The sequence below is a fragment of the Pholis gunnellus genome (genome assembly GCF_910591455.1).
Source record: "Pholis gunnellus genome assembly, chromosome: 5".
Lineage (NCBI taxonomy): Eukaryota > Metazoa > Chordata > Actinopteri > Perciformes > Pholidae > Pholis > Pholis gunnellus.
The window spans coordinates 15,687,509-15,713,549 of record NC_136531.1 but is presented as its reverse complement, the minus strand read 5'-3'; the positions used below and the strand labels follow the sequence as shown (position 1 = coordinate 15,713,549).

The window sequence follows — 26,041 nt, the reverse complement described above, 5'->3', positions numbered from 1 at the left end:
GAGTGACTCAACTTCTGTCCTCCATCACTCACCAGCCACCCCCACGAAATGTTGCCGTTTTGGGATTATGGCCACATTTTCAGCCAGACATTTCTTCTACACCTGCCTGCCATTAGTTGCACAAATAAATGTACCAGACGAGTATGTATGTTATGTACAAACAACCCACGATTCATCGATTCCTAAACAAAATAAATCAATGTCAAATAACACTAGAAAAGTAGAAAACTGATTTCTTTTTTTAGTCGAAGGGGAGCGTTGTGGTGATTGAAGAGGGAATTATTTCAGTTCAGTCATGGATCCGAGCCTCTCAAAGCTCATTATGCTGGAGGCCCTCCCGGGAGATCTTGTTAGACAAGTCCTGCATATGTTTCTTCATCTGAAATCAAACAAATACACGTATGTGACCATTTGACAGCTACGGTTGGTTGTAAACTTCTTGGCAGCCTCACAACCGCACTCTACCGTGGCACATTTATCTATAAGAATATACTTAAATAGAATCATGACCCGTTATACCAATACATAAATGCTGCTAATGTTTTAAAATATGGCTGACTAATTATGCCTCAGAAACTATCTCCAACTAACATGACATGCCTGCTTTATCCAAGTTATTTCTATTACATTTTTTTCTGATGACCACAATGATGTGTGTAAATGTTCGGTATAAAAGGGCAAACACATTTTTCTTGTGAGGTTTGATTCCTTTTGAAGTTCTTGAACACTTTCCAACAGCCTTTTATTTACTACCAGAAACAGTTGAGTTGCAAGTCTATAAATAAGACTTTTAAACAATGGGAACAGCATTAAGTGTTCTTAACCCGTGTCCCTTATTTCTTTTTCTCTGCACTATGCAATGTTTTATTCATGCCCATTTTGCAACATTATTCATTTCTACAGCAGGCGAGCAGTCAGCAATTGGACAGCAGCTTTGTGCTGTTTGATGGCAAAATATATAGTTAAGAGTATTATGGACAAACGTTGTGGACAAAACTTAGACAAACTTTGTATCCCTCCTTACCTTGTAACCCATCTCCCTGGTTTTCTCAGCAAGTGACTCGTACTTTTCCTGGTTCCTTTTGATGTGCTCTTTGTCTCCGAAAGACTCCACATGTCGCAACTTCTGGTGGGAAAGCTCCAGCTGTTCCTGGTAATGGCTGTGCTTCTCTACCTTGGTCTCAAAGTGACGCAGCTCCTCCTAAGTGAACAAGGAAAGGAGGGCGGTGAACACAGAGGGGTTTTAAGTCCAGTTACCGGCACAATAGAGCTGATTTACATCTCAAGTACTGACTGGAGAGGAAATGTTTTCTTTGACACAGCTGATCTTGAGGCCAGATACACTTAAATAGAGTGGACATTTCAATTGGTTTCTTCACAGTAGATTTGGGACAAAGGGTGAAAGGAGCACAATGAGAAATGGGAGAGTGCGTAAAATGTAATCACAATGCTGTGCACTCTAGGCTTACCATGCACAAGTAGTACTTAGCTACAAAATACACCACAAAAGTGTATATACAAGTAGTGTTAAAAGATTTAGACTGCAGCACTGTGACAAAACAAAAAGGTGGTAAAGCATCCAAAAGACCATGACTAGCAATGTATGCGCTACCTTGAGAGAGTCTAACTCATCTTCGCTGAGGTTGGTTCTCTTGGCAGCCTCCCACAGTTCAATCACACGGGGCTCCCGAAACTCTACAGAGGAACAACCAACAGACCCCAAGATGAAGAGATGAACACTCCAAGGAGACAGTTTGGAGCCTTACCATTACATGCACACTCAAAGGGAGCTTTGAAGAGGAGCAGTCACAGCAGACGCTTTATAAGAAGCAAGCCGAGTTGCTCAGTCATTTGGAATAGTCACAAAATGAAAGAAGATTGCATTAAAATCTTTTTTTCAACATATACTATAACTTTTTTTGGAAATGCTACACCAAGACTTTTTAAAAACTTTTCGATATGCAATATTATGACTTGTCGTCGACATACTATAACTTTTCTTGGTGTTATACTGGGACTTTATTACTTTTTGCAACATGCTATACTATGATTTTCTTAGATGGCATACGTCTAAAAAAGTCAAAGGATTCTATGTCTTTTTTATGACATACCAACTATACAATGGCTTTTTTGAGACTTTTACTTACTTTTTTATGACTTATTTCAACATACAATGACCTTTTTTTGACATAGTATCCTTTGACTTTTTTAACGGAATACTATACTGTGACCTTTTCATGACATTATGGACATTTTTACAATGACAACTTTATTTTGGTCAATATACTTTTAATAGACTATTTTATGACATACTACGAAGAGATAAATGCAGCGTAAGACTGAGATGCACAGAGAGTCGAGCTGTATGTGTGTGTGTGTGTTCTCTCTCACCACTGTCTTCAGTGAAGCCCTCGTGGCTGAGTTTACGGAGGCGCTCAAAGCCCTGGTTGAGGTCTCTCATCTTCTGCTTCAGGTCCGTGTGCTTCTGGTGCAGCACATGCTCTTTGGCGTCACCCTCCAGGGAAGATATCACATTCTTGTGTATTTCTATTGAAGTGAACAGGCGGAGAGAATGACGGGAGGAGAATAAACAAGAATCCATGAAGAACAGAGAGAAGAAAGGAAGAAGAAACAAAAGAATAGGAGGAAGAAGAAGAAGGGAATTAAAGCAACACATGAGACAAAGAAGAAGAGCATTAAATAATATACAATACGTGCCTGTCTCACCGTGAGGAGGTAAGAAGCCAACAAAGGCCATTCGGACAACAGTTGACATTTGGATCAAAAGAAAAAAAACAAGGCAAAATAAAGGCAGCAAACGTGTGTGTGTGTGTGGTTGGAGGTGATGGTGTTGTGAAGGTGCACGGACACTCCTCAAGGCACCTTGTGATCGGTTCAATATTTAAATGCATCAGACAAGCAGAAAAACACCCCTGGCTTGTACGACCACAAATGTAACGCTGTGGAACGCTAGTAGCAAAGTTCAGCCATGTTTCAAAGGAGACCTGCCTTTCCTTCCTGCGTCTATCTGAAACACACTAGGTGGGGCTTCTCAGCTCAAAAGTCACAGCTTGATGTGATGTGACTATAACACTAACACAGCACAGAGCGGCAGGTGGCAGCATGTGCAGGCTGATACCTTCCACCTATGTACATGACCACCAGACTGAACAAGCAGACGAAGAGACTTTCCGACTTGAGACTGATTTTTGGATGACTGACCTGAGCAACAGCAAGAATTGATAACCAAATGAGGTAAAGAGGGTGAGAATGTGTTAATCCTTGCATTCATTTACTTTGGAAACTGCCCTGACAGCTAGAAAATATAAATTTGCTCAGCAGAATTCTCCAGGTTTTAGTTTAATATGTAAAATGTAATCTTCAAAGTTATTCTGGTGTGGGCTTAGGAGCAAACCTGGGATCAGAACCATGATTTTGCCTGTATACAAAACATATAGTGGATGGCAAAGAGGAAGAGAGAGAGAGAGCTCAGCAGCAAAGCAAATGGGAGCGATTCACGTAGCTCACCTTCGGTCCTGCTGATAGTATCCATGAAGATGTTGTACTCGTGGGTCTTGTCCTTGTGATGCTGGAACTCCCTCTTCAGACTCAGCAACTCCTCGTTGGAGAACTTCCCTGAGCTCTTGGCCTGATGGGGGAACAGTCATTGTAGAAGGTAGTCTCACAAGCATGAGCGTAACGGACATATATCGGATAGAGAAGAATGACGTGAGAATGATGGTGGTGTTATTTCATAGCTATCTTTCAAAACACAAGAGATGTAAAACCGAGTGCATTGTCACAATATCTACTCTGGTCCTTAAGCAACTTCTGACTTGATTTGCAATTGTCAAATAATCTATTACTTGTTTTTGTCCAAACATCTTCAATAACACAATTAAATGTTTGATGAATAAAGCTGTGTAATAACGTCTCTGCTTGTATTCCTCTGCTCTCCTGTGTGTTTATGTTTCAGTGTAAACTTAATATGCCAGGCTGAACACCAATGTTCCGTCCTCTTTGTTTACCGTTGTTTTTCTTACGTCTACAGCTTCCATTGGTAACTCTGTGTTCAACGTCACATTGCTATGAATTGTGGGTAATTCCCTGAGACAAAGTCTGCAGAAATGCGAACTTACGGAAAGGGTTCATAAAGGGCTCAAAATATGTGTGAGAGAGCCCTCAAACACTCGACAATTTGACAGTGGGAGAGCCCTAAATCTTCATGGACTTTGCAGGAGAGCACCTCATCGTCTGTGAGTCCGTGAAAGTGGAGATTTGATTTGTGCCAAGCTTCTGAAAATAACGTTTTAGGCACAAGAGTGCAGTTACTGTGCCAAATGCAAAAGCTCCATCAAAGAAAGCACTACTGGTGATGCTGTGTCAGAACCTTGTCAGTACATTTAGTTCAGCTGATCTTTTTAATGTGAAAATTGAGGGACACTTCCTTTTAAGCTGATTTGAGGGTGATGTCTTTATTTTAACAGCTGTGGTAGATTTCCTTCCACCAGCAGCAACAGAGAGCAAAATGTCCCACAATGCCACTGTAAAAATCAGGGCGGATATTTTTTATATTTCTTTTCTTTCTTCCTCTGCACACATACACACCTTGTTCCACAGTTTGTCCAGCCTTGGGTCGTCAAATATGTCTCCCTCATTAGTGTCGTGGTCCTTCAGGTGGTTGCTCTCCAGTGGTCGAGTGTCTCTTTTCCCATCCATTCCATATTTGGCCAGGATCACTACATAACAAATAGACTTTTTACTAAAAAGCTTACAACTGCTGCGATAAATGATCCTAACATGAGCCTGTAAGGAGTAACAACTGAGGCCGCCATGAGAGGAAACGGTTTGACAAGTAAGAAAATCTAAAGTGACTAAGACACAAATATATTCATCATTTAAGAAGGACTCAAACATGTCACATCAAATATTACCCAGAGGCCCACAACCCTTGACGGCAAATCATTAATATCAAAGTCACAACACACATTTTTAAAAAACATTAAATGGAGCAGCATCTCTGATGAATCGCATGCTGAAAATAAGCTACGAAGGCCAAGAAGCAAACTTTAGAGTCGAGGAATCTAACAAGAGCTCATCTAAACAAACTAACGTCACTTTTCTGTTGACACAAGTAGCACAGAGTAGGTGACATCCATGTGCTTTTTGTCATGCTTATCCTAATGCAAACTAATAAGGATGAGAGTGAGACGAGAGGAAAACAAAAGATGACAAAATATCAAAATGAGGATTTTAAATGAATCCAAAAACTGCCAGCGCACAAACTTAAATAGACTGGTTTTCCAGGACAGATGAGTGATGCTGCTGCCATGTTTGGTATAAATATAGTGAGCGGCTACTGAACATATTAGCAGTTTCGTCCTCTCTCAACATGTTGGACTGCTACAGTACAATAAAAAGTTGGACTTAGCTCTGAAGATGCTCTGCCTTTATTATTCTGCTGTAGTAAACTGTTATTGCAGCCGCTGATTCAGCACTTTCTCAAACTTTTGGTAACCCATCAATGTCACTTATTAACTACACATATTTCATTAGGAGAGTGTCCACATGCAGACATTTAAAATCCTCATAAAAAGGATGCAACTTGAGGACAATGTTCCTTCACATTTTATGGGTTCAGCGGAGTTTCTTGACCCGAGCGACCTGCAATGTGTGCAAACATTCCCAGACCAACCAATTAACAACAAGCTAGGCATATCGAACTGAGAGTATCAACAAAAGTGCGATGAAAAGATAAACAAGGAAAGATAGAAATTACTTTGGAGCCCAATTAGAATGACTCACGGACAAGGACTTGATTCAGTGGGGATAAGGTGACTTGAGGTCCTCTTTCAAAGTGTTTGTATTAAGCTACAAAAGGAGAGTGACTCTGCTGCTCTGCCTAGAGCGGGAAGGTCACTTCACCACTGGGGAGTGAGGAACTAGAGGAGTGGGGTGCAGCATGAGTTGCCAAATGGTGGCTCAGCAGAATGCTAAACAGACGACTCCATCTGGCTGGTTCATTGCCTGCAGGTACTAAGGTACACGCACTCAGGAGCTCTGGATTTAATCAGGACTGGATTAAGGATTTGATTGTCAAAATATGCCAGTCCTGCATACAATTTGGGATCAATAATGCAACAAGCACAGCATACTCTCACATCTGTACTAATTCTAACCTAGCTAATTTGTATAACTGAAGGTCCTCTAGACCGAAAGCTCAAATAAAGTGTGCACTGTCTAGATCTAAGCAAGTGGATATCTCATTTATCAGCTGGCTTGCAAAACTTAAAACATATATTATAAAATGAATATAATATATATATATATATATATACACACATCTGAATCTGTTAATCCCACTTCATTCCCTATCATAATGAATCCAAAATGAGCTTTCTACACGATCAGAAGGTGCAAAGAATTGTGGGATGTTTTCCTCCTCTAATGTCTAATGACCACGAGCTCCAAAATCACATATGAATGTTTCATATATACTCGTACCTTTGTATGCTAAATTCATAGACTGAGACGTTTAGTATGGAGTATGGATAAAGCTAATCTAAATTTCAAAAGAACATTTTGCCAAGAGCGGTTGGCAACGGTCCTTGACAGGGACGAAGAATTATATTTCATTCTCGGCTGACCTACAAAGTACCACACTAGTTATTCTACAAGCCAAAGGGCAGAGTTTACTACATAAACTATTCATTCCATGGTATGTGATCCTGATGAGTTCCAGTGTTATTTACCCTCAACCTTGAAATGCCCAGTGACAACATTTTAGTACATAAACTCTAAAGAAAAGTGCTCTATCATTAGCTATATCCCCTGTTTCTTTGATTTGTTTGATGAAACACACAAAAATAAATTAAGGTGTCTGGATTATACTTTTATAATACCAGTTTTTAGTTAGGTAGCCGCTTGGTGAATACCAACATGTTTCTGTTCTCAGGGAGTGAACGAGTGCATATTTAGGGCGGACTGACTCTACAGTGAATTCAGGACAACATGTGGAAACAGTTCAACTCATGCCTGACAGAGCGGTCTCACCGTTGAAGCTACGTCGGAGCTGGGCCTCTTTCTCCCCATTTTCATCCAGCCCCTCCACTTTCATCTTCTTCCACTGCAGCTCATCTTTCTCCTGGATCTTTAGGTCACTGTGCAGCTCAGCCTGCCACACTGGAGACAACTGCATCTACCAAAAACCAAAAATAAGAGACAAAAAAACTTTAGTTAAACAGAAGGTGGTGCGTACTTTTATGGACAGATAAGTGTAAGGAGTGAGGAAAACCAGACAACAAAGGGAGACAGACAGTGACAGAGCACACATACTGTATGACAGCTGCAAAGAAGTGATACTTTTAGGTTATTTTATTAATATAAATGATAAGTCTCAGTCACTAGAAAAACCTATTTAGGTGGAGCTGGAAACACGCTACACAGTTTAAAGCCCAAATCTAGTCCCCATTTGAGTTTGATGGAAGATTTTAAGATCATAGTCTGCAGTGTTGTGAAAATAGGGCCGATCACCAGAGAGAGTCGGCTCTGTCTGGTCTTAGTGAGCAGTCAACATCAACTTTGGGAAATGCCGGTCGTATTCAGCTATCTTGTCTTAATCAGTTTGGTGAATAAAGCATGGCATACAGGAGAACTTGACTTTTCTTGATGGACTTGTATTGAAGTTCACACTGGTCTGTACCTTTGGTCTACTGCGTTCATAAATGAGAAAAACAGTCAGACCACATTTACCAACAAAATGTTCTTTCTGATGAACTAATTTACTCTTGTTTTTGCAATGCATGTATTATTATTATTATTATTATTATTATTATAACTTCAGTTAGCTTACTACATATTCTAGCAACACTCTACCAAGCTTTAATCCACAGCTTCTTTGCTGTAAATCCCTCACTCGGAATACAATGCACAAATAAACTAAATTAAGCATGTACACCTGACTTTGGAGTAAGAGTGCATCCTCTGCTCCTACCTAATTAACCTGCGTGTATTAACGCTGCAGCTTCAATTAGGCTGACGAACATTACAACTGTAGGTAGCTGAGAAAACTGCAGCACCCAGACTAAGACTGTATCGTTAGCTTGCTTGGTTCTCACTGACGTTATTTGTGTTAGCTCCACGCTAACCGTGCAGGTAATAGCTTGTGTCATACACCTACCCTTTTCGCCTTCTCCCACACCTGGTTGAATTTAGCTATCCTGAACTCCACCGTCTGCCCATCACTGCCGCCGCTCGGCTCGGGCTCGTTAAATTCACGAGAGTATTTTCCGGCCAGTGCACCCACACCGAAGCACAGAGCAACGAGTAAACACTGCAGCTTCATTCTCAAAATACCTACACGCAGCCAAAACGACGAGCTTGGAAACAAAGATAGCCGGGACAACGGTACAAATGTTTCTGTTGTCGCACACTGGTGTACCCCAAGTCATGTGCTCAAAGTGGGAGGGCACTTCCTGAAGTTAAAGCATTCTGGGATATGTAGTTTATTGTCTCGGCCCATGTGTTGGCACTAAAGCGAACGCGACCTTTATGCACTACACTTCCTGAAAAGCCGCTCTGCGCGGTTACCTCGCAACGAAGGCTGCAAAAACTCTGAGCAAATAGAAAGCCTCCACGCCTTTCACTGAAGCGGCTGCTGCTCATCACTCGACTGTCCGTTATACAGCAGCAGTTGAAAGTTTTCCCTGGGAGGTGGGAGTTTATAACCACACACACACTTAAGGCCTAACTGCACTTTTAAAATTGACCCAGGTGAAATGTTGTTCCTTTTTTTCTCTTTGTAGATTATCACAAGATTCCCACACGGAGGATATCAATTTGTGATATATGTTCGCCTTTATAAATAATAATAAACTATTTTAATAGTTACAACATGCTGTATTCACAAGCACAATAAAAAACAAGTGTTTTGAAGATTACGTTGTTTTCTAAATCCCACTATGTTTTTTGTTTATTTGTTTGAGTGTTCTTTCTTTTACATAATATATATACATATTTATATTGAAGGAAACCTGCATTGCTGTTTTGTTTTCTGTTATTGTTTAATTTGTGCTCAATTAAGATGAAAAAAAGACAATTGGCTTTCCAGTGGACAAGCGTGAACCTTTCATTTTCTATTTTTATTTATCTAATGGAATATTTTGTTTTATTATATGCTAATGAATACATGAGATGCAAAACAAAGGGAATCAATCAGAGCCTCGTTTTAATATTTCCAGCTTCAAACCCTATCAGAGTGTGAATTTGTTATTTTAGGTCTTCGTATTACTAGATATCTTTAGCTGTCTGAACATTTGTTATGTTTGAGACAAAATAATTAAAATGAGTTGAAGACACACACACACAAAATTATTAAGCAATTGATATTGTTCATCTCATATTTATACCAGCCAAGCTAATATAATTTACAGTATATGAGACAGAATGAGGGCAATCATTTTTTTATTATTAGTGATCTATTTATCTATTTTATGATTGAACTGTTCTGCTTGACAAAATTGTTTGCACAACATCAATGCCAATACACCGCAATAACTGAACTGAATTCAGTTAAACTATATTAAACTGTGAGGAAGAGAGGGTAAAGTGAGACAGATGCACAATCGGACAGAAAGACATTATATTGTACTCCCTTGCTTTGACAATATTGTTTTAGAACTTTAATGTCGATAAATCTCAGTCAGCTGAAAGTGAATTCAATTGAAGTGAGAGAGAGACTGAGAGAGAGATGGAGGGGATACGTATTGGACCTGTGCCACGCAATAATTTACATCCGCTCAACAAAAGACCAAAACAAAGCAGAATAGTTTTAAAACAGAAAATAGTTTCTATTGTCTACCTGACAATATAAATACTATTAGGATTTGTCCATATGCATCATTGTTTGAAAATTTGCGATCATAAGTGAATTTAATCATCTGAAAATGATTTTATTTGGAAACTATGAAATTTGGAGGATATGTTGTAGTCCAGTTTCCAGACTTGTTGAGATACAATGCTTATTATCCGTCCAGAACAGTCCTTGAAGTCGGGGGACACACTGTTCACAGGATATAACTGTCTGGCTGCTTCCTGCGTGGATACTTCCTCGGGATCACTGATTTCAGATATTTGTAATTTAACAATACACAGGAGTTTATTGTACCAATTAGGTTAGCATTGATTCAGGATGGACGACTTCTGATGCATAAAACAAATAAATAGATAAATAAATGAAGCTTAATGCAACATTTGGCAGTAGTTTGACTTTTCAGGCATGACATGTAATGACTGTAGCAATTAACTAAGCATGGATTCAAAAAATAAGAGGAAACATGAGTTATAAATAAGAGCAAGTGATAAGATTGTGTCCTCATTTAATGGTGATGTTAAAATAGTGCTTGGAAAATACATTACAACAAATAAATTATGATGTACTATTATCGGTTAAAATAAGATTAAATAAGACTATATTGATTCCCGGGAGAAAATTCACAAGCTACCCAGCAGTATATAAAGTAGTTAGCCCCACCTTTCCCAGCTGCAACATTAAACATAAAACATAAAACAAAATGCAATATCATATCATTTTTCCAGCTCCTACAACTCCCCGCTTTGTTGTGTTGCATCTCTATTCACTACACCTCCACATAACAGGTTTTTGCTTTAACTAGCAACAAAAAGTCTGTCAGAGATCGGCTATTGCTAGAGCCACACCCTAATGTACATGTATGGGGGATGATTAGAAAAACAATGTACTTGCCTCTGTAAATCTTTTTCTTTCTTGTCATTCAGTGGGTATGTTTATATACATCACTGATTATCATCAGAAGACCGTGACTTCAATGCATTCAAACACATCACCCCAGATAAAAAGAAGTGTTATACATACCGTCATTGCTATTATGATTAAATAAAAACTCTTTTAACGTCTAAGTGAGTTAAACACATTTCTGCCTCTCTGTATTCTGATTAAATTGCAAAGCCCTGGAAACTTGACATATGTGTACTTAAAATAACTGGGATTCAATTGTAAGGTCATAGATCACAAAGACATAGAATAGAGAGTGTTGGTTTGGTTGGGATTTGGTGTGAGCCGGCACAAATATCTGTCTGCCAGCGACAGAATCTGGAGTCAAGAAGGAGCGAGAGAGATGTCAAGCCAGTGGGAGACTGCGGCACAGCCCACGGTCCCATGACTGTTACATAAACTATGTTTGATGACAGCATCATTTTGTCTCCCTTTGGCTTCCATTAGGTGGAAAGAGAGAAATTGACTCAGGTGGATTATGAGAGCAGTGAGACACAGAGCAAAGACACAGTGAAAGAAAGCAAGAAAGTGCAAAGGAAAGAAAGCAATAAGGAAAAAGAAATGAAGAAACAGAGAGATTGAAGTAGCGGGTGTTTTGTCAGCAGGTTCTGTTGTCCTGTGGGTGTTAGGGCGAGTCATAATGAAATAAAGGATATATTCAATCACTGACCACGAACAAACACAGTTATTAAGACCAAGTGATTGCAACAAGTAGGCTTTGATAATCTTATTACTTGTGCTAATTTAACTGCAGGGAACAACAGAAGCAGACGTCACATTAACTTAGAGTCTAGCTCGACACGAACGAGCTCCTCACTAATAAAACTTTCAGCATTTCCAAATCTTCTAAAGAGCTATTTCATTTTTCTTTCAACATTGTTGGGAATAGTTTCTGCACGTGTTATTCAAATAGCAGTATGTCTACATTTTGCAATAGCTCAGTAAAAACAATGCATATTTAATGACTGCAGATATACTGTAGCTAAATGTTTGCTGATAATGGACTGCAGATTATGGCCGAGTGTACGAGAGATGGCCATTATATACAATATAAAAGGAACTGCATTCAATGACTGCAGTGGTGGGAAAACATCATTACAATGTAAGTATACTCCATTAAATGTCTCTGTACTTTAAGTATCTCTCCAGAAAGATGCCCCTCCATTTGGAGTTACATTTTTCAGCTCAAATGTTTTATATTGACAATATAATTAACAATACAAATAAGGAACCGTGGATATACGAAGAAATCATCAGTTACAACCTTAATGTTTACTTCTAGCCTTCTTCTCTGAGCGAAAATGAATAATTGTAAGTAATAGTACTTTAAATGCTTAAAAAAGAAATTAGAATAAGTTTGTGGATGCGGATAAACTGTAGAATTCACAAATTATAAACCAGAAATTAGTACGTTCATTTCAGGAACTAAAAAATTAATTAAAAGACATTGAGTGTCGTCTAATGTGAGGGAATTCTTACTGATGCTGAGAGCAAATAAGAACCGCTACAAAACATGTATAACAAAGGAAAGGACAACAAATGTGCCTCGGATGATAATCTACAGGTGATTAAGGACTCTGTACATCAAAAGCACATAATAAATCCCTTATGTAGTCATACCTATGCAATGTGCTATTACAAATAAGATGATTATTAATATTAGTTAATTTTTCATCACTGAATCAAATGTAATTTGTATAAGATACAAATGACAAACCCACATGACTTATTTAGTTTGAGTAACATTTTATGGACTTTATATCGGTTACAATAGTAAAAAAAGTGATTTTGCGGGTATATGGTGTTATAGCCTATTATATGACACTGCATATGCAGATTTATTGTACATGCATTTTAATGTCAGCGTCTGTCTCTTCCCTGCCTCTTTCATCTGTCTCTCTCTGTAGCAGCTCAACCCAGGTCTTTGAAAAAGATGAGGAAGATATCCCAGAAGTCTCACAAAAAAGAGGGAAAAAAACCCATCTTGGTTGACTTTTACTGCAGCTAGTGTCCGTTCTATGAGCCACATCTAGTCTTAATGTGCCAGATGTCCAGGTACTGGACAGGCCTCATCCTGTCTGAGCAGGGCTCATGTTCGACATGTCAACATGTTGTTGGACTGAGCCCCTGCTTCATCAGCACAGCTCAGTGGGGGCCAGAGCCCTCCATCATTTGATGTAGTGCCAGGAGCCATAGCATATCCATATCATAGGGATTCTGTGCTCTTGTCAAATTTAATATTTTGGACCAAAATATTTCCACATTTTTCAACCACCACCTTGTGCTTCTCTTACTGACCCTTTTAGCCTGAATACATCATGTTGCTTGTTGTTAGCTAGACGTAGTTGCTGTCCAGCTATATTTTTTAACAAAACTGACTTCCAAATTCTATTTGCTTCTATTGATGCCTGTAATCATTACAAAATGTATGCAAGTAATGCATAAGGAGGATCCTATGATGGAAATGTGCTTATTGTAGTTTGAAAACAAAATAGTTTCTATGTTTGCATCCCTACAGCAAGGACTTGGTCTTGATGTCCACAGAGTGCAGGTTTGCTTGTCCTAATTTTGAGCATTTCAAATCAGTTCCTTGCAATTTCTGCTGACTGTCAGCAGTGGGGACTTTCAACTTTGGAAATCTTTGATGCAGCTTCCAATCTGAAATGTCAGCGTGAAATTGAGTTTTTTGCCAAAAGGCAAATGATATTATGTTGTCAATTTCTGAGTACTTAAAATGATTCAGCCAAGGAAGTACACTATATAAAACCTGAATGGCTTATCTAAAAAATGAAATTAAAACATACAAACGTTTAAGTTTAGGTCAAAAATGTTGATGATAATCTACAGAAGATAAAACACTCTGTACATCACATGTTTTCTAATAACTCTCCAAGGAAATTTCTGTTATTCATTTACCATATTTATTTTTATTTATCTATCTATTGTTCCACATGTTCATGGCATACCAAATGTTGCTTCCTCAGCACTAGATTTAACATACATTAAACACATTATTTAAGTGTTCGTGAATCAAATTGTTTCTTTTGTGACATGGAAGCCGTTCAAATACTGAAATCCAGTTTTATTGCTGTAACGATTATGTTTCTCACAAATGGATTACGAGACAATGACACTGATTAGATCAAGAGTTTTCATGTTTGTTGTAAAAACTTTTGTTAGTGGTTAAGTTAACAAAGGTTTAATCTAGAAAAAGTAAGGTAATGGGAGATAAAATCATCTAGTAACGGTCATGGTAACATATTTGCATTTGAAATAAGATGGATAAAGATGTCTACAATGCCACACCCGGCCTTATGTTTCATCGTGCTATTTAAATGTCAAAGTATGGCCTGTTTGTAGTCATGTCTCCTCCTCTTAATGCATTTGTGGTGGGGGAATGTATTCGGCTACTGACTGTATTACTCACTGTGCAGTGCATTACTGGTATTTACAGATATCGTTAAATTCCAAGGGCAACATGAAGATAAGGGATTGGGACAGAATGGGCTGCGGAATGAAATCATTGACCCATCAGAGATCCTGTATCTGTCAAGTGTCTGTGATTATTACATTTATTAAGTTATGACAGTGACTGGATGTCACCTCGGAAATGGCCAATCATGCACTGAACAAATCATAATATAATGTGTGTTGTAACATTCCAACCATTTTGCAAACACAAGATAATATTCCAAAACCAATCAGATCACAGAGAAACGGTTAAATAGTTTATCAATTAACGGTGCAATTTATTTTGTCTACTTTGGGGCCATGAGGCTGTAAACACAACCTTGATATATGATCACCTTTTAGGTTTATAAAGCATACCAGTCAGCAAACAATTGCCAATTTACACATTCAGCAGATACAACATTAGCATGTTTGTGGTCATCGGATGAAAGTAAGTGCAATTTTCCCGCTCTGTTTTGGTCTTCACCAACTCTGAGGGAAATATTTGGCTCTTTAGCTGCTAAATGCTCCACTATGTTTACTAGCAAGTTGTCTGTCTGCCGTTTGGTACTGAGCAGGAAGTGAACAGTGGATTTGTAGAGCTATAGAGCTTTATAGCATGAAAAACAGCTGCTGTGACTATAAACAAGAATAAAAAAGTTGCAGGCTGGCAAACCCAAACAAAACAAAACAGCAATGAATTGTAATGTCTCAAAAGAAAAACCAGTAATTACACTCTCTCCTGCACTTCAACAAGAGTTGTAATTATAAAACTTTTTGGGCTTTTTTTATCCATCCAATCCCAGTGGAAAAACTGTGTAAGTACATATCTTTATAGATATTACTATTGCTTTGGTGTATACAGAACATCTTCAAAAACGCACCGATGGCATAGAGCGAATTTCTTCTGATTAAAACATCTGTCGTATTGCCTGTGTGTGTGTGTGTGTGTGTGTGTGTGTGTCTGTCTGTGTGTGTCTGTGAGAAACACACGCAGAGAGAGAGAGGGGTGTTGGATTCAATATTCATTAAATGTTCTCAGTCTGCTGACCTTTTCCCTCCTTCCTCCCTGAGTCCATGCTCCATTTGATTCAATAAGAAGCGTTCATTTTCAAAAGCAAACCTTCACTTACAGATTTATTCCCTGAAGGTATTGCTTTGTCTATAGAGAGGAGAGGAAAGAAGGGATGGTATAGATAAACTGAGACGAGACGGATTACAGTAGAATGGGGAAATAGAGACAAGGGGCGGCGAAATAACCTGTTCATTACAGCAGGACCATGTTGTCATTTTGAGAGTGGGAGAAGGAAGAATACCATCATTATCCAAGACCCTATGCAGGTATACTAAATTATTTCGTCAACTCCACTGAAGGAGATATTTATAGCTGAGCTGGTAAGCAAAAATGTAAAGAAGACTCTTAACTTACAAGACTATAAAGGAGGATTATGATAAAGTTGTTTGATTGAGTCGGTAGAAATGGAATGGCAGTGAATCAGTGCACAGTAGTCAGACTGGCGTTTACTGGAAGGAATGATTCACCAATGTCGACAGTTGTTTTACTTCTCTTCCATATATCAATATGAGACTTCAATTCACTCATGCACTCAGCAATTTTTCATGAAATGCTGAACTGAGGCATTCAAATGTTATAATGGTGGGAGACCTTTATGGACGAACTGACAAAGACTGTTTTTAAAGCATTTAACAAATGTTGATTTTGGTCCAAGAGTGTGTTGTAGGCTACGTTTCTGAAGGAGAAAATGAGGCTTTGTGCTGTGTGTTAGTGTGTGTGTGTGTGTGTAGTTTGCTCATAACAAAAAGCTGAGATGCCCACAACAAAGAAAGCAGGAACAAACTAAGCATGACTGTTTCAACAAAAGAGCATCTTTGTCCACAAAGATCTATTTCTCAAAGGCCAGCTGAGGCCCGGGGCTGACTCCACAGACACAACGGTGAAAATCTGGTTTCTCTTGTTACCTCGCAGACCCTGCTGCTCGTGTTGACCTGAAACCAGCAGAGGCGCAGGCAGCCGGGACTGTTTCTGTTGATCAGTCCGTCCGTATACCTGATGCTTGCGGACTGTATCACATCTACTGCACCACACAGTATTTTGTTTTTCATACAGATATACATGTGGTGACTATCAAAAACATTCACGTAATCCAATACAGATGTAACAAATACTGTAAAGGTCATAAATACTGCATTGGTGTAAGTCGACATGGACAAGAAGTCTTTAAGGATATAATCCTTAATTAAGACTTCAGCCCTGGCTAATTTGGCGACACCCGGGGCTACAGAGGTAACAGAAGGTGCGATTAATACCAGGCTACGGCAAACACTGTTCATGATCATTTTCTTATTTTTTAGAGAGTGGAAGAGATGTGTTTGAAAAAATCTAAGATGATTTTTGAGGGTGTAGTTTGTGTGGTGCTTTACGGTTATTTTGTTTTGGAGAAATGTACTTAATACATCAAGCTGTCTCTACAACTTAAACAAGCATCATGTGTCCCACACTCTCCTACATCCAACACCTTGTCAAAACACATATATATTGCATTAGACAGGTGTTAGTATAGGAAATATATATATAATATTTCTGTTACATCTCTTTTGTTAAAGATGCCACTAGTAAATTCAGGAATAACCACATTTATGCAAAACTAAACCCTTGATGTTTGCTAATAAAAAGGCAGATTTTTGCAACATGATTTTTTAATTAAAAATTGGCCTTCTGAGATTTACCTGGGACTTTTCAGCATGTCTCAATAATTAATAATTACTCGTAGCCTTGAGTCAACAAGACGCATAATTTGGCCAAAATATGTTTTGCCTTTAGAATGTCTAAATGTTACCTTTCACTACTTAAAGCATTGGAAAAATTAAATGGATCAGGAAAATAACCAATTATGACTATAATAATAATGAATAATTGAACATGCTTCCAAGGGCTTCAGGCACCTGTGAGATGTTTTTCTAATGACATAATCAGCATCAACAGGAGCCTTGTAGAATATCAAAATATCAATTTGATGTGAAATGTAGTGACAACAATTTCAATCAGCCTTATCTCTGAAATCTGGAGTTTTCTGTCAGATCACAGTTGTCATCTGATCCCCAGCATGGTGCCACCACAACATACCTTACTTAAAGCCTCAGGTATCATGACGAACCACGGATCTCATGTGCAGAGGCATACAATGACTCTATTTACCTAAGTACCATTACATTACAGTACAGTCATTTAGCAGATGCTTTTATCCAAAACGACTTACAATTCAGATTCTATCACATTCATACACCGTAGGCACAGCTATGGGAGCAATTTTTGGGGGTTAAGTGTCTTGCTCAAGGACACATCGACATGCGACAGAGGAATGCAGGCATACACCTGCCCTTAGCACTAAAAAAGAGGAGAATAAAGACCGGAAGCTCCTGGGTCCTGGTGAGCAGCCAGGTACCAGAAAAAAAAATAGAAGCTGTGAAGTGTTTCTCTGGGGAGTCTGTCACTGAGAACCAAAGTCTATAGCTATGCTAGCCGCAAAGTCTTTCCTACAGAAGATTGGGAAAAAAATTGTAAAAAATGAAAGAAACCAGCTCTATACTACCTCACAAAACATATTGCATCTGCCATACAGCTGCAGGAATATTCAGGTATTAAGAAGGATTGGTATTTTATTTGAAATCAATCTCTTGATAGATGAATAGGGGGGGGGAGATTGTACGAGACCATTTTCTCCTCTTTCTGCACATTAATCATAAAATGCTGTTGAGTTATAACACAAGGAGAGAGCGAGCAAAGGCAAAGTTGAAAGAAATGGAAACAGCAGGAGAGAGAAAGAGAGAAAGAGAGAGGGAGAGAGAGAGAGAGAGAGAGAGAGAGAGAGAGAGAGAGAGAGAGAGAGAGAGAGAGAGTGCTGTGTGTTTGGAAAGACTCCAATTCATTCACAGGCCTCAGTCTGAACACCGATCTTATTTCAAAATGTCAAGTTCAAAATATTCATCTACCTCAGGGGTAGGCAACTTTATCCACCATTGGCAGCTTATCCAATGGCACATTAGCAATAAGTGTGCAAGACAGTTTTTTGGAAATGTCCTCTCAACCGCACACCTTTTTCACAGCCATTGGTAGTTGTGCGGTCTGGTATTTACAGTAGTCTGATTGTTGTATTTTTACCTCTGATGGCTAGTACTTGTTTTATTTGCAGAACTTGGAAATTAAGTTTAGTGCTGATGAACAAGATTGGTGGAAGGTTTGTAGGGTAACTCAGATGTGGATAATATTTACATTCTTTTTTTATATAGCGCTTTTCTAAGTACCCAAAGACGCTTTACATAGGGCAGAGACCAACAAAACAAACACACAAAAAGAGAAAGACGGAGGAGCAAACAAAACAAACAAACAGCACATTTTTGGTAAAAAAGAACTGGAGAATGGGTCATGTAGTGGAGGGTAGGGTGCAGGGGTCAGCGGGTGAAGGCGAGTTTGAAGAGGTGGGTTTTGAGGGCTTGTTTAAATGATGATAGGGAGGGAGCCTCACGGATGTGGATGGGGAGGGCGTTCCAGAGGGGGGGTGCAGCAGCTGAGAAGGCCCTGTCACCCCAGTACCGGTGCTTGGTCCTGGATGTTTTCAAAAGGATGGCGCCCTTCTTGTATAGTGGTCTAATATATAATTACAATGTCCTGATTATGGGAGATTTCTTTTTTCCATCTGGAGATCTAAATGTTGTTGGTAGTGTCATAATTAAACTTAATGCAGGCTCCTGTTTGAGAGCGCTCTTTTAAACGTTTTTTAAACAGCTCTTTTTTTCAATTTCCCAATTTAATTCTTGAAAATGTAATCTCAATGAACATTAGATGCTATTTCAGATACCCATCTACTGCTGGGGGTGGGGGAAATGATCATTTAGATGCTACGGTGTGGAGAGAATTGCATCTTTATAGAATGTTTGTGAGAGTTTTCGTAAACGTTTGTGATCGGAGTACAGTTCAAGCGAGGGGCTGCAGTTATCTTTAATTCATTCGGAGCAGGACCATCAATGGACATAATAGTTTAAAGAGACAGAGACTCAGATAGACACACAACAAGGGGAAAGGAAACTAAAAGAAGAGAAAATGAAAAGGTTCAGCAGCAGTGGGTGACCTTGCTCGAAGAGAGGACAGGTAGACCTGTCATGTGTTGGATACAGGACGTCCTCCAAGGTGCAGTAGTATCTCTGCCATTTACCCAACTTTCCTCTCCTTTTACATCTGATTATGGTTTTCATGGCATAAAGGGGCACTCTGCTGTATAATGTCTTATATGGCTCCGCAGGAGCTTTGTCAAGTCTGAGAAAATGAACCTAAAGATGTCATAGTGATGCAATCAGAGTTATCTCTAGTTGATAGTTTAATATAGAGACTACATACTTATAACAGAAAAATGAAATCCATGGCGAAGATGAGTTTGCATTTTTGAGGCGATAATATAGCAAATACTGTATCTTTAATTTCATGAGAGTTTTTCATTGAACACAGCCATCAATCAATTCATTTCTGGAGGATCTGCTGTTTCTAAGGCCCCCCTGCCTCACAGGCATCAGTGCATCTACACTGATTGCACAGATTTCCGGCCCTGAAAACCAATCATACAAATCCAGTAAATGTATTTGTAATAATGAGGCTTGATCAGTGACACAACTTGTGGTCCCTTTTTTTAGACTGAAAGGTGCATTTACATATTTAACAAGACAATATTCCACTCACGGAATGTGTCTGTACTCATTTGCGTTCTTTCTTGTCAAATGTCGATAATTGTACTTAATTGCAGAGCGACTGTCACCGTATGTTGTTCTGTAATGTAGCCATATGTTCACCCCGAAGCTATGAACAGCCTTCTGTGAATTACATAAAAGCACGCAGTTAGGTTCTGCCTCATTGCATTGGCAAACTGATATGTTAAACAATAAAAGCAGACAAAGCACACACATTTCTTCTCTTTCAGTTTCCCCTGTAATGCCTTGGAGGTGACCAAATCATATTTAAAGATCATTTTGTCTATACTACACACAATACTATCTGCTTTGTGAGAGATGACTGAATCACCCCGGAGTGTCCTTGATTTATGATTAATACGACATGGAGCAAAACATTAATGGGACAAAAATAGACATTTCTTTCTTCTTTCTTTATTATATATATTGTATTTATGACAGTTGGCAGACCCTCAACTTTCAATGCTGATCTGTATTTATGAGTTGGCCAATAACATCAGACCAACTGAGAATGTCTGGCAACAATCAAATCATAAAGGTAGGACATCCAGACACAAAGGAAGTAACTAAAAATGTTCTCTTATACACTCTGCATTCATTGCAATGAACAGCATATACTTGCTGGATTCTTTTGATGAAAATGCACATTTTATAAATTCTGTCTTTGGATTGTTTATTATTTAATTGGCAGCCACGAGGGTCGTGTTGGTCTGACATGTTTTCTTTCTAACTCAAATATTTTCTAATACTGGGAAGAGAAGCAGCAACACAGAATCAGCCCTTCTTATATTTGACAAATAATCATGCAGGTCTATGTTTAATGAACCAGACATAATATCAAGATATGGATTTGACTGACACTGCATTGATGTAATAAGATATTATTTTAAGTTACTGAATTCTGACAAAACAGAAGTTATCAATATTGCTGATTAGCTGCATTCTCTGATCCAGTTTTATTTTGTGCCGTTATCCAACCATATTGTAAAACCGTGCTTTTTGTTTAAATCAACAAGAGTTTTAGCTACGGAGGGCAATTTCTGTTGGTCAGTCCATTGCTTTAGTCCAGGTAGAAATATCTCAACAACTATTGGATGGATTTCCATTAAACTGTGTAAAAACCCTCCTGGTTCCCAGACAATGAATCATATACTGATCTTGTGATCCCCTAACTTTTCCTGATAGTGAAATATTCTTTGGTGATCCTTGACATTTTTATTTCACGCAGGTCAATTTTTGAAATTGTTTAGTACTTTGGTGAATGACTAAATAGGCCACCTGCAAAGCTGATGACATTCCTATAAGCCCCAGCGGTACTTTTGTGCTTTTAGTTCTAATTGGCAAATGTTAGCATGCTAACATGCTAAACCAAGATGTTGAACATGGTCAACATTATATCTGCTAAACATGTCAGCATTCTTGTGAGAATGTTAGCATACTGATGTTAGCATTTAGCTTACAGCCTCACAGAGTGGCTGTAGGATCTTAGTCCTGTTTTGGTTTTTCAGGACATCTCAGCCTCAGCTTGTCAGGCTCAGCTCTGAACTTTCTATTCGGGAGGTGCAAGAGAAGAATGTGCACAGCAAATATTGTGCGTCTATGGTGGTTCAAGTTATGTTGATTAAAAATTGACAGGTTTGGTGGTGCCATTAGAGAAAAGGTCAAAGGATCACTAAAAATGTTTCAAACAACCTATACAAACAATAGTTGCTCTTCAGCATGTCAATTCGGCAGGTTTGTAATTCCAGTATGGGTTCAGGCTGAGCCACACTGAAAATTATAGATTAAAAATGAGAACATATAGTGTACTATACAATAATTACGGCATGGAAACTGCCTTTGTTGTTGTGTTGGTGGTGGTGAAATGGTCGCTTCGGGTGAACAGTTGCTTGGGGTGTTTTGTGATGTTTTCTATAAACAGTAATATGACCGGATTGCAGATGAGATGGAGAGATTCAGCTGCTTGTGAGCGAGCGAGAGAGAGAGAGAGAGAGAGAGAGAGAGAGAGAGACTACGAGAAGACTAAGCTGCCAGCCGATATCAACAGAAGGTTAACAGTTGGACTTTTGGGAGAAGGTGGCGTTAATCTGCCATCGGTTCCTCGGCTAGTTCCCTAGTTCTTGCATTTGTGAGCGTTCTTCTTTTTACAGCAGTGTTTCTGTATGTAAGTCTCTTAATGCAAAGAGTCTAAGAGCTCACATACACAAAATGACTCATTGAGGAGTCATATGATACGTTTATTGTTAGATAGTTAACAGTAGTTTTGCTGTTTTGCTACTGAGCCCACTTACTGTTTACATGAACACAACATCTGAGTTAGTATTTTCAGTATATAATGAAGTACAGTGCAGTCAGCTGTGGTTCAATAGTTGTAGTCTTCACCCTTTATGTCAGACTTTGATCTTGTCTTTTGGATAAATTCTAGTCGTATGTACACAGAGAAACAGAAATACTACTCCTATCAAGCCTTCATTATTTTGCTTTATGAGATGCATTTTATCTATCCTGCAAGAAAACAGAATATCATACTGCATCCTTAGAAACATCTAGCATCCTCTCTTACAATGTGATTTGTAGAATTAAGGTTTTCAAGAGGTTTATGGGTTATGTCCACTAAAAACAAACATAACTTTGGCTCAAACTCAAGACAACCCATATATTAGGTGGGCATATAAACTTTTCATATGCAGCATGATGCATCGTGTTATTTTTCATCCGTACCATGTTTTCTCACTTGGTTACTACACATAAGAAGGCACATTCACTGGCTTCAGCTTATATCTAACTGCATTTATTTCAAATATCCCCCCTTTTTAAACCCCTCTATTTTATTCAAGCAAAAGAGCTTGTATGTTAGAAGCCCCAGCTGAATAGAAGAATGTACCTGCTGGTATTAGATCCATTTTATCACTTGGTATGGTTTAAGCATGCCCTGTCTTCTTACTTTGTGATGGACTGCTGTTGTTATCCATGAAGCTGTCACTTGTGCTTCTGTCTGATTTTATTTGGTGATCCACTAAACCTCCGCTGTTTATATTTGGCTTATTTGTGGCTGTAATGTTTTCAATGTTTTCATGTATAAATGTATGTGGGCTGTCTTTGTTTCTTTGTTCGTCTGTTGCTGTATGGATAGTTGTATTTCTATTTTTTATTTATTCTGTCACTCCTTATGTAATGAATGTGATATATGTTGGGAACCAGTCACAAACGAAATGGTACATCTCAAGGGATTTTATCCTGATAAATACATTTGAACACACTAAATATACAGGAGAGGGCTACACCACCTGCATTTTTCATGACCAGCTGCAAATAGTCTGAAACTATAAATCCCATGTACTGGTTTGATGGCAGTTGCACACACCAGTCTCTTAATGTTTTAAGAAAGGTTTGGATATTTGATGCACATGGATGAGTTTATTGAGATATATAGCAACAAAGAACAGGTAACCTTTTCTTACACGTTATTATCTTATAATAAAACAGTTTGTGAGGGACCAAGAGATGTATTTCATCCTGCACTGTCACACACAAACTGACATTGTTACAAATGCTGTAGAGTGACAGAGAAGGGGAGAATACAAAGTGAAGGACAAATAAAAGAGAGAGGACTTTCCTGCACTGATGAGAAACGGAGTGTGATATTTGAGGTTATTTTACATTTAAATTAACTGAATTTGTCACAGAGGCCAGGACACCTTAAAATCTGCCTCATTAATATGAAACAGCATGCTTCTCTGTAAAGAGGAGCGGATACTCTGTCAAAGGTTAGAGTACAAAACTGTCTGCATAACACATTGAGGAAGTAAACAAGTCAGCAGTTAAGTGACTGAATATTGTGAACAAAATTCCATATCTAGTTCTTTATTCCTCTCTCTTTAATCTTTTAGGACTTACATACATAAACCCCGCATCGGTTCACTCTAATGTCCTCCTGTTCCGTTTACTGTAAATAATTGTCCATGATTCCAATTCATCCATAATTACTTTAACCAATAATGACTGCAGCTGCTGCCAAAAAAATATTCTGATTCTCTGTCAGGGTTCAAACTAAAGAAGATTAAAGCAGCCTTATTTTGAGAACAGACAACAGGAGACCTCATTATCATCGTATCAAGGTTAAGTAATCCAACAAAATCAAATGGCAGATCACGGTGCGAAACAATGTCAGAATAGTTAACCAAATGTCCCCCCAGAGTAATTCATAAAGGGAATTTAACAGGCCACTTTTGATTAAGCAGTTTAATGATCACAGGGTAAATGATTGGAAATAATGAATGATTATGGTAATTAAAGAAGGGAGTCCTCAGCATACATGGTTCTGCTTGGCCTAAGCATGAAATTACTGAGGCTGTTTAGAGTTTTTGCCTCTGACAAGCAAATCAGTGTATTAACCATATAACCAACGATGCAGGTTAGGTCTCAGAGGTGTGCGGACATAATTAGGAGATTGGGGTTTAACCAAAAATAATTAAATGAAATGAACGACTGAAACACAATTTCTTGCATTTATATGCATTTTTATTTATTTAGAAAATAACACAATTGGTTTCTTGCCATAACAATGGCAGTTATTAGAGAGGCAAACCCTGGGAGAAAAGAACCTAAAATAGCACTTATTGCTATTCATGAAGATTATTGCTATGAGTGCACTGTAACAATTGGAGGCAACTCAGAATTTATCTTATCTGGATTATGACACCTGAGCAGTTAGAGGACATTGTTTAGGGAAACTTTCCTGAGTGGATCCAGCTGAATCTAGGGGTGGGGTGTAGTACAGGAGTGGACTTGAAATCAGCCCAAAACTATGACACAGAGAATGTCAGTGTATCTATGCTTAATACATTCATTTTAACACTAATGCCATGATTTTAATGGTATAAATGTCTTGCTGGCATCCTCCTCCTCTGTTTGGAGCAGCACATCACAACTACACTGAATCAAAACAAGATCGTCCAGGAAGGCCGAGTGAGCTGGACCATAGAATGTATATAAGAGGTGGATGTAGTCACTGTGACATCTCCCATTGGTTAGTGGAGTGTCGTTTTGAAACCTCGAGTTCAGCATTTTGGCCCTCACCATCTTGCTTTTTGCAACCAGAAGTGACACGAGATTGGGAGCTAAGTACAACCAAACACTGAATAACACATTTTTAGGCGGCTAATTTGTCACTCTGCGCTGTCGGTGACCATTCAGTAACTACTGACATCCGAAATTGAAAAATAAAAACTCTATTCCTACCGTCCATTTCAGGAGTTTTCCTGATGGCCAGTCCGGCCCAGATGAGGGATGATTTTCCCAGTTAAATTATGCCTACGAAGTAACTTTTATACTAATAAGATGAGTTTCCTAAATAAGTGCATCGCCGATTTAGCATTGCACTCCTCCTACAGTATAACAATATTGTGATGGATGAAAAGTGTTGGAATCAATGCAAGCGATATTTATTCAACGCATTCCTCTATACGGGCGTCTTTATTCTTCTCTTCATCAATTTTCACACTACCAATATAAGAAAGCCAGTCGTAATGTACTTCCTCCGATTTACATGATTTCTTGGCTCGTGTTGCTTGATATTGCCATCCCCTTTGATCACTCCTTAAAAATTCACTTGACTCAAGTGAGATGAAGAAGATGACTGTGGGTGGGCAGAGACAATCTGCTTGTAAAAACCTCCAACTCCCGGTTTAATAGGAATGAGATCATTATCATTCTCTTTCAACATTTATGTTATGTTAATGACATCTGTTATCACGGTATAAACTCTGTGATTCAGCAGTTAATACCTTACTGGGTGTATTAACAGTCAAGGGTGTCTCTGCCACTTATATGTATGCAAATTTCTTTTTTTACACCAGGAAATTGAAGCCGTGCATTATAGTGTGCAATGCGGGGCACGTGAAGACATGAGCATACATATTGACTTCTGTCACAATACGGTTTCTAGCCAGGTGTACATAAGTAGAATCAAGGTGGACACACCGTGATTCACATGTTTTATTACTACATCTCGCTCCATGTATC

General features: G+C 38.7%; 1 protein-coding gene across 1 annotated transcript; it reads right to left on the bottom strand.

Moving 5' to 3' along the window:
• Nucleotides 1-240: 240 nt before the first annotated feature.
• On the bottom strand, nucleotides 241-8,421 carry lrpap1 (low density lipoprotein receptor-related protein associated protein 1). The gene is made up of 8 exons (XM_079159955.1): nucleotides 8,180-8,421; nucleotides 7,054-7,198; nucleotides 4,609-4,739; nucleotides 3,529-3,649; nucleotides 2,392-2,547; nucleotides 1,613-1,695; nucleotides 1,025-1,201; nucleotides 241-379 (listed from the first exon to the last, which is right to left on the bottom strand). Exons 1-8 carry the CDS (start codon nucleotides 8,342-8,344, stop codon nucleotides 311-313), a joined length of 1,047 nt encoding a protein of 348 aa, XP_079016081.1. The 5' UTR covers nucleotides 8,345-8,421; the 3' UTR covers nucleotides 241-310.
• Between the last annotated feature and the right edge of the window lie 17,620 nt (nucleotides 8,422-26,041).